The sequence below is a fragment of the Trichomycterus rosablanca genome, chromosome 5 (assembly GCF_030014385.1).
Source record: "Trichomycterus rosablanca isolate fTriRos1 chromosome 5, fTriRos1.hap1, whole genome shotgun sequence".
Lineage (NCBI taxonomy): Eukaryota > Metazoa > Chordata > Actinopteri > Siluriformes > Trichomycteridae > Trichomycterus > Trichomycterus rosablanca.
In genome coordinates this window covers 43,854,599-43,872,631 of record NC_085992.1, presented here as the reverse complement: position 1 = coordinate 43,872,631, position 18,033 = coordinate 43,854,599, and the positions used below count along the sequence as shown (strand labels likewise).

The 18,033-nt window shown below is 39.7% G+C and overlaps 1 protein-coding gene across 1 annotated transcript in view; it reads right to left on the bottom strand.

Moving 5' to 3' along the window:
- marchf5 (membrane-associated ring finger (C3HC4) 5) overlaps nt 1–18,033 on the bottom strand; it is a 41,947-nt gene that overhangs the window by 17,396 nt on the left and 6,518 nt on the right. The window contains exon 2 of the mRNA XM_062996199.1: nt 4,418–4,620. Coding sequence (XP_062852269.1) covers nt 4,418–4,620 — 203 coding nt within the window. The remainder of the gene's footprint in view (nt 1–4,417; nt 4,621–18,033) is intronic.

The following is an 18,033-nucleotide window of genomic DNA, read 5'->3' as shown; positions in this document are numbered from 1 at the left end:
AATGCAGAAATGACTAATTCGCACTATAATTATTTTACCATACTGATTATTCAACCATGAAACTTTGACATTTAGAGTACGAAGCACAGGCTTTAATTTCATCTTTCATTAAGGAAAAAACATTATTCACTTTGGTGTGTGTCAGTTCTTCTCCAGCATACTTCCTGTACACCACTAAGAAGATTCCTTCTTCAAATACATCTCAAGCCCCAGATCAAATACATCCTGGCCGTCTTCCAAGCCGGAATGTCAAAAGAAAATGTTTAATGGTCTGGAAAGTCTGAGAATAGAAGACAAAGGTGGCTTCCATTCTGTCTGAACACCCTCCCCCAACTCTCTATTTCTGAAGGTGGACAGCACCCATGCAGTGCAATTTCACAGCTGACCACAGTCACGGATGAGACGTGACAGATAGCATTACTCCAAAAGAAACCAATACAAGCCAGACACAGACAGACAAGATGAGAAAAACAAAGGAAACGGAGATGGAATGAAAGAAAAACGGTTATTTCATCTATTCACATAGAGACAGAGAGTGCCTGGAACAGAAGGGGTTAATAAGAAGATGAAACATCACAGAGACTGATAAGCAGACTCGTCTAGAACAGGGATTATTGGAATCAGAGATTACATTCAGAACACTCGCTGCAGAATCAAATCCCAAGCTTGAATTTACACTTCCTTAGCCAAGGCTACGTAGAGCATGTCCATTATAAATAAGGCCCTACCTAATTCACGTCAGTGAAAAACACGCCTTGAACCGTGAAATAAGCCTTTTCCCATGTAATATGCAAAATTTAAGGTTTGTGTATAGCAATTTAACAGTTTTTAAGCGCCCAGGTGGCACAGCAGGATATTCCGCTTGCACACCAGCACAGAGTTTCTGAACTCCTCGGTTCGAAACTTGGTGTTGCCACCGATCGACTGGGCGCCATCTAGCAGGCATAATTGGCAGTGCCTGCAGCAGATACTAATTGGCCACCGTATCTGCAGGGTGGGGGCTGGACAATGTGTGGGTGGATGGGTTCTCATACGCTGTGTAAGGACCCTGACTGGCCCTGTGGAGAATACAGGGGCAAGAAGAGGAGGGCTGTACACGTGTCGAAAGAGGCATGTACAGCGACGTGCTCTCCTTGGATGCAATCTGGTATCTCTCAGCAGCGGAAGACAAAATTCCTTTTTAAAAAAAAAAGCAATTTAACAGTTTTCATTTGCGTAGCATTCAATGGCCTCATGTTTACTGGTTAATCAGCACTATGAGGTGGTCCTACCAATCCTTCAGCAATTCAGTTAGCAATCAGTTCTTCAAAATGTCAAAGTCTAAAGCAGCTAAAAACAAGACTCGGGTAACTGAATTTGGAAAACTCCCAATCAATTCTTTGGACAAAAAGGGGGGCGTGTCAAAACACGGACAAGAATTTTTGTCTTTGAGACAAAACATGAAGCCTCGCACAGTCGCTAAATGTTCTAGGTTACATTCAGCCGTTAAGGTAGGTGCTGTGCTGTGTATTATAGCTTCCATTTATTCTATCATTCAATTTATGTATGTTATTCAATGACTGTCGTAAAATGTGTCACTTCTTAGTTTTTTATTTATTATTTATTAGGATTTTAACATGTTTTACACTCTTTGGTTACATTCATGACAGGACAGGCAAGTTACTCGTTACACAAGACTCATCAGTTAGAAAGTTTAATGCCAAACACAGTCATGGACAATTTTGTATCTCCAGTTATCCTGACTGCATGTCTTTGTACTGTGGGAGGAAACTGGAGCTCCTGGAGAAAACCCATGCTGAAATGGGGAGAACATGCAAACTCCACACAGAACGGACCCGGACCGTCCCACCTGGGGCTCGAACCCAGGACCTTCTTGCTGTGAGGCGACAGCGCTACCCACTGAGCCACCATGCTGCCCCCTTTTAATTTTTGAAAAATGTTTGAGGTCTGTGAAATTAAGCACATTTTGAAGTAAATTTAATATGGCCCTAGTTATAAATGCTACCATATAATATTGTGTTATTAAAGTAGTGATGTTATTACCATTTTTACAGTATCATATGCTAGTCACGAAACACTAAAATCAGCTATTCAATCAGTTAGGATGCAGAACTGAAGCTGAGCGAGACTGACTGATCACACTGTGCGTCAATGTTACAGTTATCAGGTGAGGATGACCGTCACCAAGAGCACAGTAAAGGCTCTATAAATTTCCTCCTGCTGTGTTTACTGCCACCACCATAAACAAGTAGTGCAAAAAGTAACACAAACGATTGTGACGGCACTAGGCATCAACCTCAAAACATGTTGATTATGTTAAGCTGTGTGAAGCAGGTATAAATGTCCTGGGTTTTGAAGCTATGAGAGAGGAAAAGGCTGACCTCAAGTGAGGTCAAACACCTTGTAGGAATTTGAAAGTGCTGACGTACGTTTATTAGACGTACGATAAGTACCAGAGACAGCTAAACACACTGCTGCATCAGTGAGGTCGCACCATGGACACCAGAAATGTGAAATGTACTGTTCTAGGCAGATTTCTTTTCCTGAAACATTCAAGAGCTCAGCTATTTGTCATGTCACCAAACCATCTCAGCTAAAGAATCAAAGACAACAAAGGAAACGATTGTAGGGACAAAATGAACTTAGAAAATGAGTCTGCATGCCTGTAATTCACATCTTAATTGGAGCTGAGATGAAAAAAAGAATTGGAGAACAATCAGCACAAGTGCAGGATTTCTTACAAAGGACGAGAAAATGAGGTACTGAAAGGCTGTGATGATGGCTTTGGGGCCACCGTTGTATGGATTACAGACTTATAGCTTGTGCAATATCAGTTTTTTGCAGCATTATACAGGGATTACAAATGGCTATGGTCCTAAATAAGCCAGTGCACACAATCTTCCCCTGTATTACCACATAGCTTTATGTTGCTGTACAAAACCTGCCAGAATATTGCCATGTCTCCTTTTCTATCAGACCCTGATTTTCTAACAGGTATGAGCGAGTTGATCCTCACAGTGCACTTTGTTCCTTTGTTAAAAATTTTGGATGAAGAAGCCCTTGTAAACAACACTGAATTATTTGTAAGTCATGAGTCCCACAAATAAGGACATAAGTGTCATATATTTTGGGCATGCTTCAGTTGGGAAACAAGTCAGGTCAAAAAAGTATTTGTATTAGGGATGCATCAATACCATTTTTTCCCAAAGTACATGTATTTTTGTACTTGCCGATACCGATACCGATACCTATTGGATATAGCGAACGCCGAGTTGCTCCCGAGCCGGCAAATCTAGCGCCGACCAGTCGCCGAGCGAAAATCAGGGCAAAAATCGTGTAGTGTGAACCAGGCATAACGCAGCAACGTGCACTAGGCACACGGTATCGGATGTTTAGTATCGGAGCCTCGTTTGCGAGCACGAGTACAAGTAAATGAGCGCGGCAAAAAAATATTGGGCAAATACCCGATACCAGTATCGGTACTCATGCATCTCTAATTTGTATAGCACTTTTTACAAGAGACATTGGCAATCAAAGCAACTTTAGAGAATCCAGGACCGACAGACCAAAAACCCCTTCAAACTGAATCCAAGTTCAATTTCCAAGTTCAATGTGCCCGATGACATTATTTTAATTGTCTGCCCTTATCAGCATAGAAGGGATGTTGATGTGTAGGGAAAAAATACTCATTTTTAAAGAATTAGTCTGGCTTTAGTCCTTTAAGATCCTGGGTACACCTGTTAGCCCCTAATCTATGTGCAATTCATTTGAATTTCTTTGCCTTATTTGGTCTGCTTTGGTTTAGCTCTACAGATTTCAATGTATCAGAAAAACTTACTAACCTCACAAATGCTTCTTTACTAAATGGGCACAAATTTCCAAAAACATCTTGTAAAAAGGCCCTACCAAATGAATAAAGGCTGTTATAGCTGCAAAAGGCCAACTCACCATTGATTCCAATAGTTTTAAAATGAAATATCTGACAAGCATATGGTCAGGTGTCCACATATTTTTTACCATATAGTTAAGCTTATGCAATACAATAATTGCATTGTCCATATAAAACCCCATTGTGTCACTGTCCACTGACATTGGCAATTATTATATCTTCGCTGATTAATATTTTGACTTGTTTTCAGTTTTGCTGACCTATTTATTAAAGGTCGTCACAGCGGATTATTCTGGTCTGCATACCCGATCTGGTGCACCTCCCAAAGGCTAGGGTGTTTTGCACTCCCCCCCTTCAGACAGTGCTAGAAGTCGACCGGACCAGCTGATAGCACAGCTTAGATTTGAAACTCAGGCCTCAGCAATAGTTAAAATATTACAGATGAAGTACTATTGTATTGTATTGTATAGCATTACATCTCGGCATTATGATGTTGCTGGTCAAACTACGCAGCAGTATTGATCTTACCAAGTTTGGGGAAGACAATGAGGTACTCAGCATTGCACTGGGGGCAGGCCACTCGGGCCGTGCTGTTGCCCCGTTGCTTCTCATCCACCCAGCGCTGAAGGCAGGCCTGATGCACCCACTTGGTGGAGCCGCGACATCGGCACGGTCGCACCCACTCGGCCGTTCGGTCATCTTCATCCGTAGCAAAACACACCCAGCAACTCCTGCACAAAAGATGAATAAACAGAAGGATGAGACAGAAATAGCGTGTGAAACATTTTCATTCATCTGTACGGTTTCAGTGTACAGCTATAGCACAGACCAGTATGTCCAGTAGTACTTGACTTGTTCTCATCTTGATAATGTTTTGTCACTTGATGACAAGGGATTTTAGTCACTGCAATGTCTGTGTAGTTACATAAGCTTAGCATAATCAAACAATAACTGGATTTCTGAAAATCTTAATCAGATCAATATCTTCGAAAAGAAAAATGAGAAAAATCCATCATTTTTTATGAGTAGATGAGGTATGCATAGCCAGTCTGGGAGGAGAGCGGTAAGAGGTGTGCATCTGGACCAGAGCCAGAATACCAACACACCCACATGACATCACCCCATCCTGAAAGAATGCTATAGGACTACTCCCAAAGTAGCACATTCTAAAATGGTATAATGAAACTTAGATTGTGGGTCATTCTGAGTCAGTGACAAAGCACACATAAAACAAAATCATTGGCTGAGCATCACAGAGATAAAATGTGAAAGTGAAAAACAGGAGGAAAACAAAAACAGCAAGCCAAAGAAACTCCACCAAGCCAATGACTTATATGACCATGTACAACTATAAAATCCTGCCTTCTAACCAAGAATAAGAGCCAGACATCTAATGAATAAAACAAATCTCCAAAACAGTTGTATTAAAATCTATTCGTTTTTCACACTGACACTATGCACATAATGTTTCAATACATGTAATCTCCTAAAATACCCTAGTTACACAAGTCTAGGGACAGAAAACAAAAAACAATATCGACAATACTGCTGGCAGGATTGACTGAGTACAGTACAGTACAGTACAGTACAGTACAGTACAGTACAGTATAGTAGTACGTGCAGTTTTGTATGAAAGGTATTTCGTTTAAAAGAAGAAAGCTCTGCAATGGTTGTCTTTTGAAGACGTGAGAATATCAAAAAAAAGGACAAGCAAAAATGCAAACCATTTCACAGATATTTCCATATTTCACAGATTGCTAGTCGTCATGCCATATTTTTCTCACAATAGCTGCGTCCGAAATCGCATACTTCCATACTGAACAGTAAGCGAAAGCAGTACGCAAGAGCGGTTAGTATGTCTGAATACGTGGTATACATTAAAAAGTACGCAAAAAGTACCCAGATGACCCACTGCCTGGGCAGCCATTTTTGAGTATGCAAACGATGCACACTTACGGTCCATAATTCAACTGGAGCTGCAAAGGCGTTCGTAGCGAAGAAGAAAGATGGTGGAAAGTGGAGTAAGACAAACATTAAAAATATTATGATTAAGTATAACCCTGAATAACGTTATGAGTAGCTTTGTGAAGGACTTTGTAAAAATTGTTATAACAGTGGCGATGAGACGTCATGCATCACGTGACGTACGAGGTTGCGTGAATACTGTACACTTGCGAACTGAAAGAGCTTTCTGCTTTACCGGTCGAGCAGTGCGCACTGCCCCCAATTTAGTATGTACTGTTTAAGTATGCGATTTTAGGCGCCAGTGTCATGGTTATAATGTAAGGTACAATCTAACAGTTCAGGGTTTTGTGAAACAGTGAGAATCAGGTTCAGTTTCTGATCACTTGATATAAACAATTTGTCTCATTGGCAGCACTTTGAAAAGGTCAGCCATTTAACCTGGAACTGCCAATACTTCAGAAAAACACGTTTTTTCCAACTAGTTGGGCTCCGACACTTGACATCTAACCCGAAAATACAAAATGTTACAAATATGAACCCATAACAAAGTGCTGTCATAGTGTACAGCTAAAGAATCTAAAACAACATTCAACACAGGCCTTTTGGGAACCTGTTTTTAGACCTGTCAATACCCAAAGGCAAAAAAAGCTCCTGCAGAGAACTCAGAGCTCCAAAGACATGGACATACACTGGTACCACTGTTACCGCACCACTCAAGCCGAGTGCTGAACAAAGCGACTGTTCATTGTTAATTTAAAATTAAATAAACCATTTTTAAAAAACAAACTTTAAGGGAAACGTTAAGTTTGAGGGTACAAATTTCTCGACAAAGGTTGAGTTTCAAAGATTTTGAGTTTAGGGGATGTTGAGTTACATGGTACCACTGTACTTCCAAACACAAATCCACAATTTATAATTACACCTAAACAGATGTGCAGAAAAAAAACCTTTTATGTTTTTTTCCCCACTTACTATTGAGTGTCTTTTACACACTTTACACTTAATTTGCCCTCACAAAATTATTAGACAAGATATTTTTAGCTGTTAGTCCACTTTTTTAAACATACTTAGATGTATAATTTGACTGAATGGCAATTATTTGGCAGAATCATGAATTTGTTTTTACAGTAAGGAAGTAGGAACTTTAATTTAAGCTTTTTACAAAGAAAAATCTGAGATTTAAATTTTTTGCCCAACTCCCCCCACCAGTATGAGTACCTCTATTGGTACACACATGGCAGGTCTTTTGGTGAAAGTACAACCTCTTAATAACACACTTCTGAAGCCTAATCCTGTCTTACCCAGGTTTACTGTTTTTGATGGCACCTGTGTTTCCTAGCAAGCTGCTCACCTAAGCCACATATTCAAGGCATCATGTTTCAATGAACCAATTATTCACAGACACGGTAGCACAAGTGGCTTATAATCCCTTACTGAATATTTAAAGCAGAATATGTGTATACACATCAACAGGCCAACCCGGTAGCATCCTATTTGCTAGCAACTAGAACAATAAATGATCAAAATCAATTACGTGTCAATCCATCATCTTGCTTCTGTATTGACAACCATTTAATTATTCGATCGGTGTGACACAATCCTATTTCCTTAATTCCTGCAGTACCTTGAGCATTAGGTATTTTACTGAACTGCACCAATGATTAATCTTCCTGTACACAATCTCCACCCAAATAATATCAGTGTGGGTGCAAAAACACGATTTGAGTAAATGATTCAACATCTCTTGATAAGCAGCAAAACAAACCACTATTTAAGGATCTTGTATGAATGTAGCCCCACATGAACCTAATGAGGAGAAGCCAACCAATTTGCAGAGCACATCGAATAATAATTACACACAGCTGGATAAGTCTATGAACAACAGCATGACTGAGCATTACATCTGTAAAATAAAATATAACTTGTTAGTTTGTTTATTAGGATTTTAACGTCATGTTTTACACTTTGGTTACAGTCATGACAGGAACGGTAGTTACTCATTACACAAGGTTCACCATTTCACAACATTATATCGATGATCTACAATTACAAATGTACAAATAAAACTGTATATTACTGCAGTACAAAGGATTAAACGTGTGCACCATTAACAGTGGTGGTATTATGTTTGACAAATTTGGTATGTTGTACACTGATCAGCCATAACAAACCACCTCCTTGTTTCTACACTCACTGTCCATTTTATCAGCTCCACTTACCATATAGAAGCACTTTGTACTGTAGTTCTACAATTACTGACTGTAGTCCATCTATTTATCTATCCATCCTGTTCTTCAATGGTCAGGACCCCCACAGGACCACCACAGAGCAGGTATTATTTAGGTGGTGGATCATTCTCAGCACTGCAGTGACACTGACATGGTGGTGGTGTGTTAGTGTGTGTTGTGCTGGTATGAGTGGATCAGACACAGCAGCACTGCTGGAGTTTTTAAATACCTTGTCCACTCACTGTCCACTCTATTAGACACTCCTGCCTAGTCGGCTCACCTTGTAGATGTAAAGTCAGAGACGATCGCTCATCTATTGCTGCTGTTTGAGTTGGTCATCTTCTAGACCTTCATCAGTGGTCACAGGACGCTGCCCACGGGGCGCTGTTGGCTGGATGTTTTTGGTTGGTGGACTATTCTCAGTCCAGCAGTGACGGTGAGGTGTTTAAAAACTTCAGCAGCGCTGCTGTGTCTGATCCACTCATACCAGCACAACACACACTAACACACCACCACCATGTCAGTGTCACTGCAGTGCTGAGAATGACCCACCACCCAAATAATACCTGCTCTGTGGTGGTCCTGTGGGGGTCCTGACCATTGAAGAACAGGGTGAAAGGGGGCTAACAAAGCATGCAGAGAAACAGATGGACTACAGTCAGTAATTGTAGAACTACAAAGTGCTTCTATTTGGTAAGTGGAGCTGAAAAAATGGACAGTGAGTGTAGAAACAAGGAGGTGGTTTTAATGTTATGGCTGATCGGTGTAGTTTGGGTAAGTTATTTACTGTAACTTATTGGTAATCATGCATGATTAAAGTTATATAACTATTCATATTTGTATATTTGTATTATAAAATAAAGGTCGGTAACCATCCCATCTCATCATAATATAGATATAATATCAAATTACCCAGAGCTCCTTATTAATAAGTTAACACTAATGATAAAATATTTAAGGCTAAACATACAGGCCAGTCAGTTCACTCAGACTAGGTGGTGTCAGTAAAACGTGCAAGAAGGAATTAAAATAAAACCATAGCAACAACAACGTCTGCATTTTTGTGCTTTCATTTTAACTGTCTTGAGTCATGCCTCAGCAGGGAGTCTCCTTTGTAGGAGTGTTCACCACCTACACCGTGCCGAGCTTTCACCAGCATCATATAGGATGTTAAAGGAGAGTCTGCCAAACCTTAGCCCATTGGCATAATACCCTATTTATAATTCAAAGCATAGGCTGGCTATGAATAATGCAAGGCAAATCTCTGGTCTTCTGTCGGTTGCGGCCATTACATAGCATGCTGTTACACTGCTGCAGGAGGACAGTGGCTGCCTTCTTCCTCACTCACACCATCTCTCAGGTGATTCTTTCCATCCTGTGCTTCTGAATAAAACATGAGAGGCAGAGCTGCTTAAATGACTTGTCGCTCAGTCTTATCACACAGTGACTATAAGCCTCTGATACAGCTGGTCCAAATAGCCGTGACATGTCCACATGAGACCAAATAAGAAGACTGCAGTCGTGGATTTTTTTTTTTTTAATATGACCTATCAGACACTTCTCTGCTATGTTTTTTACATTTGAATCAACAGCTTTATACTGCTTGGGGTGGAAGGTCCAGTTCCACCAGGAAACACAAATCGTTAATACCCTCAGACATAGCCAATCACGTCTGTGTAGACATCCCAACAAGCCAGCAGCATCACTGGAATTTGAACCCAGATCTCAGAAGTTGTGGGCTAACATAGTAAATTGCTGTGCCACCGAGTGCCCGGCCTGCCACGTTTTTGGTAATTATAGCACAGGAAAGAAACCTAAATCGCTGCTAAAAGTACAGTAGTTTATTTGTGTTTGTACTATGTGGACACTTCTTACAACCACAAATGACAAAGTTTAACACTGAAACGTCTGAAGTGTGTGATGACCAAATGGAAAAATAGTGCCCGAAAATAAGCTTCTTGCCTTGTCAGCAAACAGAAGCACGGTGGGGAACAAAAGAAAGGTTTTGTTCACCAAGTTTCTCTTATTCCTGTTCCAGTAACTCAGCCTGTTTCGTGACAGACTAATTCAGCAGTGCGGAAATGCAATCCCCTACGTGAAACCCAAACCTGGGCCTTATTTGAGACTCGACCATGACAGGCCAGACATGATACGTTACTTTTTCATGCAGAGAAAGAAAGATTTTTGGTAGAATTTAATGCACTATTTATTAAAGAAATTATATGAAAGTCAGCTCTACTGTCACTCTAGAAAACTCTAGAACTTGTTTTTACTGAATGAGGGCAAATTTTTCAGCAGACTGTGCAGGTAAAAGGACAATAACCAAAAGTCAACTGATCAAGTTTGCATAATGAAAGCACCAAATTCACATGGATCACTGAAGGTAATGAGGGGAATGTTTATGTGTATATTTAAACCACTTATATTTATAGACAGATTGACACTGATATTGAGAAGTGCAATCTCACTCTGGCATTTAAAATGAAGGTCCCAGACCTATAGCTTACCATTAACATTTCAGTATGTTCAGGATATGACCCTATGGGTCTGTTAGATACAATCAACAGGCCAGAAAAATGATCCTGCTTACCTTTCTCTTTACCTGCCTGTAGCCAAGTTATACTACACTGGTAGAGCAACGTTTTACTTCTAATGAGACTCTAGCACCACACTAGCTCTCAAAGATCACAGCTAAACTATATTTTAATTAAACTTAAATGGGGATCGAATGGACAAAAAGTCAAATCACAGAGGATTACAGGCTTTGATCTAAAGCTTAACAGCAGCTCTTGGTAATACCACGATTGTATCACATTGCGGAGATATTGCTTTAAATGAACCAAAATATTTTAGCCCTTAATAACAAAGGAAACAAATTCTAAACATTCAAGTTCTAAACATGACATTCTTTTTTTATGCATTTTCTCCCCATTTTTCCTCCCGATTTAGAGCACTCAATTTGTCTTCCGCTCCTGAGGGATACCCGATTGCATCCGAGGAGAGCACGTCGCTGTACACGCCTCTTCCAAAACGTGCACAGCCCTCGCCCCCTTCCTGCATTCTGCACAGGGCGTCTCTTCCGCCAATCAGGGTCCATACACAGCGTATGAAGAGCCCACCCCACACATATTCAGGCCCCACCCTGCAGATACAGTGGCCAATTGGTATCTGCTGCAGGCACTGCCAATTGTGCCCGCCAGATGGTGCCCAGCCGACCGGTGGCAACGCCAGGTTTCAAATCTCAACGCCGGGTTTAGAATCTCGACGTCGGTGTGCTAGCGGAATATCCTGCTGCGCCACCTAAGCATGACATTCTTGATGTGAACTTGGTCATCTATACCCAGAATACATAGACACCATAATAACACAAATAACAGCAGTTTGGTGTTCAAGACTTGAATTGTTTACCTGCATGTCGCTCAACCTCTTTTAGAGCACCAATCCATCTCAGGCCTATGGTCATCCCCTCACCTCAGACATAGCCAATCGTGTCTGTGTAGATGCCTAACCGGCCGGAAGAATACTAGCATAATAAGCTATTAGACTCATTCGCCTTTCAAATATGTATCAATAAAACCTTCCCAATACTTTGAAAATAGACTAACAAAATGTGCATTTACTGAGAGGCTCTGCACATGTGGGTTTTTGCCACGATTCTTGACTAACCAGCTGTATGCACTTGGAAGCAATGTGTGTAGAAGCCGTGGTATCATAATAACCTACTCTATGTATTTGATCGGACCCTAAAAACATCTAGATGAATTTAACAGCATAAAATGTTTTGACTGTTTTAAAGGTTCACTCTTCTTGTGTTTGTTTTGCTTATTTATAGCATGACTAAATTGACTGTTTATTCAGTGCTGTTATTTACACACCTGGGCATGGAAATTATATGCTGTTCTTTAAATATCCTGTATCATTTCTAGATTCAGAATTCTGTAACCAAGGCTTGCTGCTTTTATAATTATGATTCGAGTTGAGCAATGAAGCAATATACTAGGGATGTCCCGATCACGTTTTTTTGTTCCCGATACCGATCCCGATTATTAATTTTGATCCCGATCCGATACCGATTCTCAAACCGATACTTGTATTTTCTAGATATTGTCTAGATAAGAACTAGGTAATACTGTTCACACAGTGCACACTTCAAGTACATTACAGTTATTCAAATTAATCCAGTGTACATGTTTAACAACTGAATAGCTCTGCAGTGCTGAAGGGAAAAATGCTGCATCCAAGCTATTGCTTAATGTTTTTGTATTTTTACAAAATCAATCAAAATGAGTGAGATAATTAGTTTTACTTTAAACTTTACATTCAAAGAAAATAAATGTTTAATGCAGTGATACACTAAAAATGAACAGAAATCTGTGTAGCAGCTTAACTTGAATATAAGAAAAAAAGTTACTTAAAAGCATTACAGTAAAACCTGAATACCAAAATAAAATGGAAAGGCTCTTTTGTTATGAAGGAAAGCCAGTTTTTAAAGTGCTTGTATTGTGACAATGGTTTGATGGACGTTTGTACACGAAGTGAATGTGTTTTGACCCTTTAGGCCTTCCATAGAACATGAAATAGCGTGCTTGACTCAACTGTCGGCTATTCGGTACCGTAACAGAAGAAGTTAATAAAGTGTTCTGCTCCCGACAATATGTGAATATACTGTGCATTTATTTCTTTATTAAACGAGTGCATCACTACGTTGTTTTGTAAACCGGTGTGATCCTTAACTCACACACACTCTCACACATGAACGCAGCTCTGCTCCCACCGCCTCGTGAAACGCTCATACTGCAGACGTTACACTTCACTGTTGGACTTGTTTTACTTTTCGATTTAAAGTATTTCCACACAGCGGACATGCTGACGTAACACAAAAGATCGAGATTAAGATCGGGTTTCCGATCAATTAAAAAATGCCTTGTTCGGCCCTGATCCCGATCTTTGAGATCGGATCGGGACATCCCTACAATATACCATTTATGGCATTCAGCAGACACTTTTATCCAAATGGTAATTGTGAATGCATACAATCAACAATTAAGAGTTAAGAGCTTTGTTTAAAAGCTCAAGCAGTAGTGGAGCTTGAATCTGTGACCTTTCGATTATCAGTCCAGAACCTAAACTGCTAAGTTACCACTGCCTACCATATACACCTCTTATTAATGTCACACTGGGCTTTACTACATGTGTGATTCTAGTCCCATTCAAGTTTAAGCCTCAAAAAATGAAACCATGGGCAAAAATGAAAAAGTCACATTGAATTAACCTTCAACCAAACACCACATAATGAATCTGTAATAGGGCACAGCAACAAAAACTAAACTAAATAAGCAGTTCTTAAAAAAGTGGGGGGAAAAAACAACATGAATTCATTGATTTAACAAGACTGGAATCAAAGGCCAGACAGGATTTTAGTCTGGTTCTTGGCTTTCTGGAATTGAAAGACTGCATTGCAGAGGAAGGTAGCTGGGGGTGGCAGGTTCTGATAAGAGCTCTTCTCAGCCGTATGCTGAAAGCTGATAAGAGTTCGTTTCACTTTAACCTCTCACTCAGTGCCTGTGACATACAACACCATGCTGCTATCTGTTGCTGCACGTGGCAGGGGTCAGCAATCTGCTGTCAGCAGTACAGCTAGAGAACTGCTTGCTGGGTTTACACTAGAGTGAGCTACAAAACAGCCTATACTTACATTATTTTTAAAGACTAAGTGAATGTATGATGTGTTATGTGTAACGTGCTATTTGAGCTGCTGTTTGCGCCATTTCCCCCGAACTGATTGGAGGTGCATCTGCTGTGTGTGGAAATGTGGAGATTCTCTCATGTTTCAGCCTATTTAAAGAGATGGTCACCTGCCGGTTGTATTCATATATTCAGCCTATTCCAATCTATAAACCAAACAAATGCTTTTAGAAAATAATGATTTTGAACATAAACACCCTTTACACTAATACCTCTCAGGTGAATTTCCTATAAAACTTATCTTAATAATCTTTTGTAGTAAAGCTGCTGTTTTATTGATTAATTAAAATAAAATGTTTTATAAATTCTTACTTTTCATTCCTAAATTTCCAAATATTTATGTAATAATTTTTAGTTGCAGGATATTTTGGTAATAATAATTGTCACATTGATTCAACCCCCAACATAACACTGATGAGCTTAAAATCTGCTACTAGTCCGTTTAACCTAAAGTTGGGTTACAACGTGAATAACCCATGTGGGACTCAGTAACGCGCCTCAGACACTTCAGCTGTAATGTGTTATAGAAACACCACCCAGAGATTAAAAGTATTTAAGATGTGTTGCAACCATGGAGAAATGGGTCAGTGGCAATCATAAGTCCACACTCCATGACAAACACAACTCTTGACCAAGAAGCACAGGAAGAGTCGACTGGAATACACCAGATGAAATTTAGATGGGCCAGCAGAGGTCTGCTACACAGTTATACAGAGAGACAAACCAAAACTGGAACCATTTGGCCATATAGATCAGTGGTTTGTCTGGTAAAAGAAAAGCATGCAGAATGACTAGAAAATAAACTATCCCTACAGTTAAGTATAGAGGTGGGTCAGTGATGACATGGGAAGGTTTTTCTGCTGCAGTAACTGCCAATCTTGACCGTGTGACTAGAACCATAAATTTACAAATGCATCAAGGCATTTTGAGGTGGATTGTCTTGTGTGGTGAAATTAAACCTTGGTGATAATCGCTCTTTCCAGCAAGGATAATGATTCCATGCAGACTTCAAACAAGTGAAACAAAGCTTAGTTAAGAAAGCAGTGCTGGAATGGCGAATTTTATTCTGACACTGAATACAAAAATACATTATCAAAATAAACAAGTAATTTATTTAACAGGAAAACTACTGTAAGAAAACATTACTGTAAGTAAAAAAAGAGAAACTTGTGGCCTGAATGTCAAAACATGCAACCGCTGGAGAAAGGAAAGTATTGGCTGGCAGTCACCACTTGGCTATTAAATATTGAATTGCTGTACAGTCTAGTAGAAAAATGATCTTGACTAGATACGCAACCGCAGACTTTAAATACACAACCATTTAAATACACAGTACACAACCATTACTCAATTTCAGAACCTTCTTGGGGTGCATCAGCTGTGCACATCAATATTCAATAAGTATCATATCAGTTTTGACTGATATAAGCCTCAAATTAGCAGAGACATTAATTACCAAAAACTTTACCAACAGTAATCATCCTCATGACAGAAATTTAGCCAATTTCTTTTAACCAATCGCAAGCAGAAGTCTCAGGGCAGTTGTAGCTTATAGAGATGGACCGATCGGGGTTTTTGGCACCGATTCCGATCTCCGATCCCTTTCAGGGACATCGGCCGATAGCCGATTCCGATCGGGGGGGGGGGGGGATTAGCAGTAAATAAACTTAAAAAGAGCCTCACAGTAAGGATAAACCGGAGCAGCGCGTGTGTGTGTGTGTGTGTTTGTGCCTTTAGAAGAGACGCTTTGTTCACAGTATCGCTATAAGTGATTCATTGATTCATGAGTTGATTCGTTTTTATGTGAAGCGTAAGTTTCTCTTCTCAGTTATCTCTCCGTGTTTACTGTTATTAATTAAATGTCGTGGTTTTAAATAAACACCAGCTACTACAGAACATTTTGTGTGACTCTCTTACATTAAAAAGCTTCATTAAAAAGCTTAATTAAACTGCTATTACCACAGATCTGTAACCGAGTCAGACTCGTTCCGTCTAAGGAGCTAAAAGTTTTCTAAAAGTTCAGCAGATGATCCTGAACTAACAAATTTGGTAATGAATAAACTTTTGCCTCGGATTGGCTCTGTAACGTCTTCTGTTCTCATCTACATCACAAGTAAGAACCGCTTACGATTTACCAAAGTGAACCAGGAGTTTATATAACGTGCTGATAGAATCGACTCAGATGTGACCGGGTTGAATTATCTTTTTAAAGTAAATATTACAATCAGCAAAATTACATCGTAAGAGCTTTCAGATGGTTTCTGTACGATTGTTGATGAATGGTGATGTGATGGTTGGTGCTTCGTAGCTCAAAGTCTGGATCAATCCACTGAGCTGTTAACTTAACATGGTCTTTATATATCACACGATCGGATCGGCTACTTTTAGGAAATATCGCCGATAGCATATTTTGATTAAAAATAGGCCGATACCGATTAGTAGCCGATCGATCGTCCCATCTCTAGTAGCTTAGCGGTAAAGGTACTAGACCAGTAATCAAAAGATTGCCAGTTCAAGCCCCACCACAGCCAGGTTGCCACTGTTGGGCCCCTAAGCAAGACCCTCAACCCTTAATTGCTTGGACTGTATAGTCACAACTGTAAGTCACTCTGGATAAAAGCATCTGCTAATTAAGCAATATAACACTTGAGGTCGTGTGCTATCGCGAACATCACGAGCCGAAGGCGAGTGCCGTAGATCATCACAGCCGTGATGTTATTCACGATAACACACGACCTCAAGTGTTATATTGCTTTTATACAACAGTTTTTACAAAATAAAGAAAGAAAATTAATCAAAGAAGCCCTGAATTTCATAATAAATATGCTTTAATATTGACAATACCCTCCGCCAAAAAGTAGTTCCACAACGAATATAGACCGTTTCAAATGAATATTCATGAGTCCAGGAAGTGACGTTGATGTTCCTAAGACGCTTCCGCTTAGTGGTAAACAGCGCTCAGAACAACAGCGATTGACCACAACTGCTTCAATTCTTTTGCGCTAGTTCAGTTGTGATTTACTGACAGTATGTCTAAATTAAAGTTAGGACCGTGTTGTTCGGTTGTCGGATGTTCCCTCAGGCCAGGTACAAACTTGCTTTCAGAAATTAAGGTGAACAGATTTCCAAAAGACAACGCACAGCGAAACGCTTGGATTGCTGCTGTAAATAGAGCCGGCTGGATACCCACCATCAACTCTTATAATAAATGTAATATATATTATTTCATAATAAAATATTGTGAACAAATGTACTCACTTAAACGCTGTTCTCTTGGTGTCTTGTCCCTGACGTTTAGCTTAAGTGTATTAAAATATGCAGGCGCTTAATATTTGTATTAATAGAACAGAATAAACATAAACCTAACATAAGCCTTAAAAAGTTTACATTTTCCTGAGAATACGATGTAAAAGCCATAACTTTATAGGACTATATTTTGGGGAAATGTCACTATATGGAATTATATTAACGGCTTAATTAGCTGTAATAATTAGCTTAGCTTAATTATTAAATGACACACAGACCTGTAAAGAAACATGGTTCTACTTTTGTAATACAAAAAGTAAACATTCTATTTATGAGTACATTGTGCTTACTGTAATATATTTCATGTATTTCCAGTTAGGCTATAAAAAATCGTTTTAGCATTAGCTAATATGTTCTAATTCAGATGAGAAGTAATTCACTGTGGTTTGTCATATTTTTATCATATTATAACGGCTCTTAACTCAACAGACACAAAAGGGGAGATGACACAATAATGATTTTAATAAATAATTGTATGCGTCCAAACTGCGGTGTGCTTTCACTGCCTCTGGTGTAAACACACTCCGTTTCAACAGGGTAGTGATACACGTCTGGGTATGTTACCTCAGGCAAACGTTTTAGGTCAGCGGAAAAACACTTCTTAAATTCTCCTCAAAAGGGTCCGGTACAGATACTTGATGATCTATCATTCATTTCTGCTAATATCGCGTTTGTTCCGCGTTCGGGAGACTCGCAAAGTACGAGCTCGTCATGTTGACAGCTGGATGGATGTTTAAAAGTGGCGCTACCGGAAAGGCGAAAGGAACAGACATGCGCAGTAGCGTTGTTATTGTTTACCCTCATTGAAACGGTCTATAAAGTTTAACACTACAAAGCAGACATCCCAAGTAGGGCTGTCGCGGTGAAAGAATTTCCCCTTGCGATATTCAACCTGTCTCA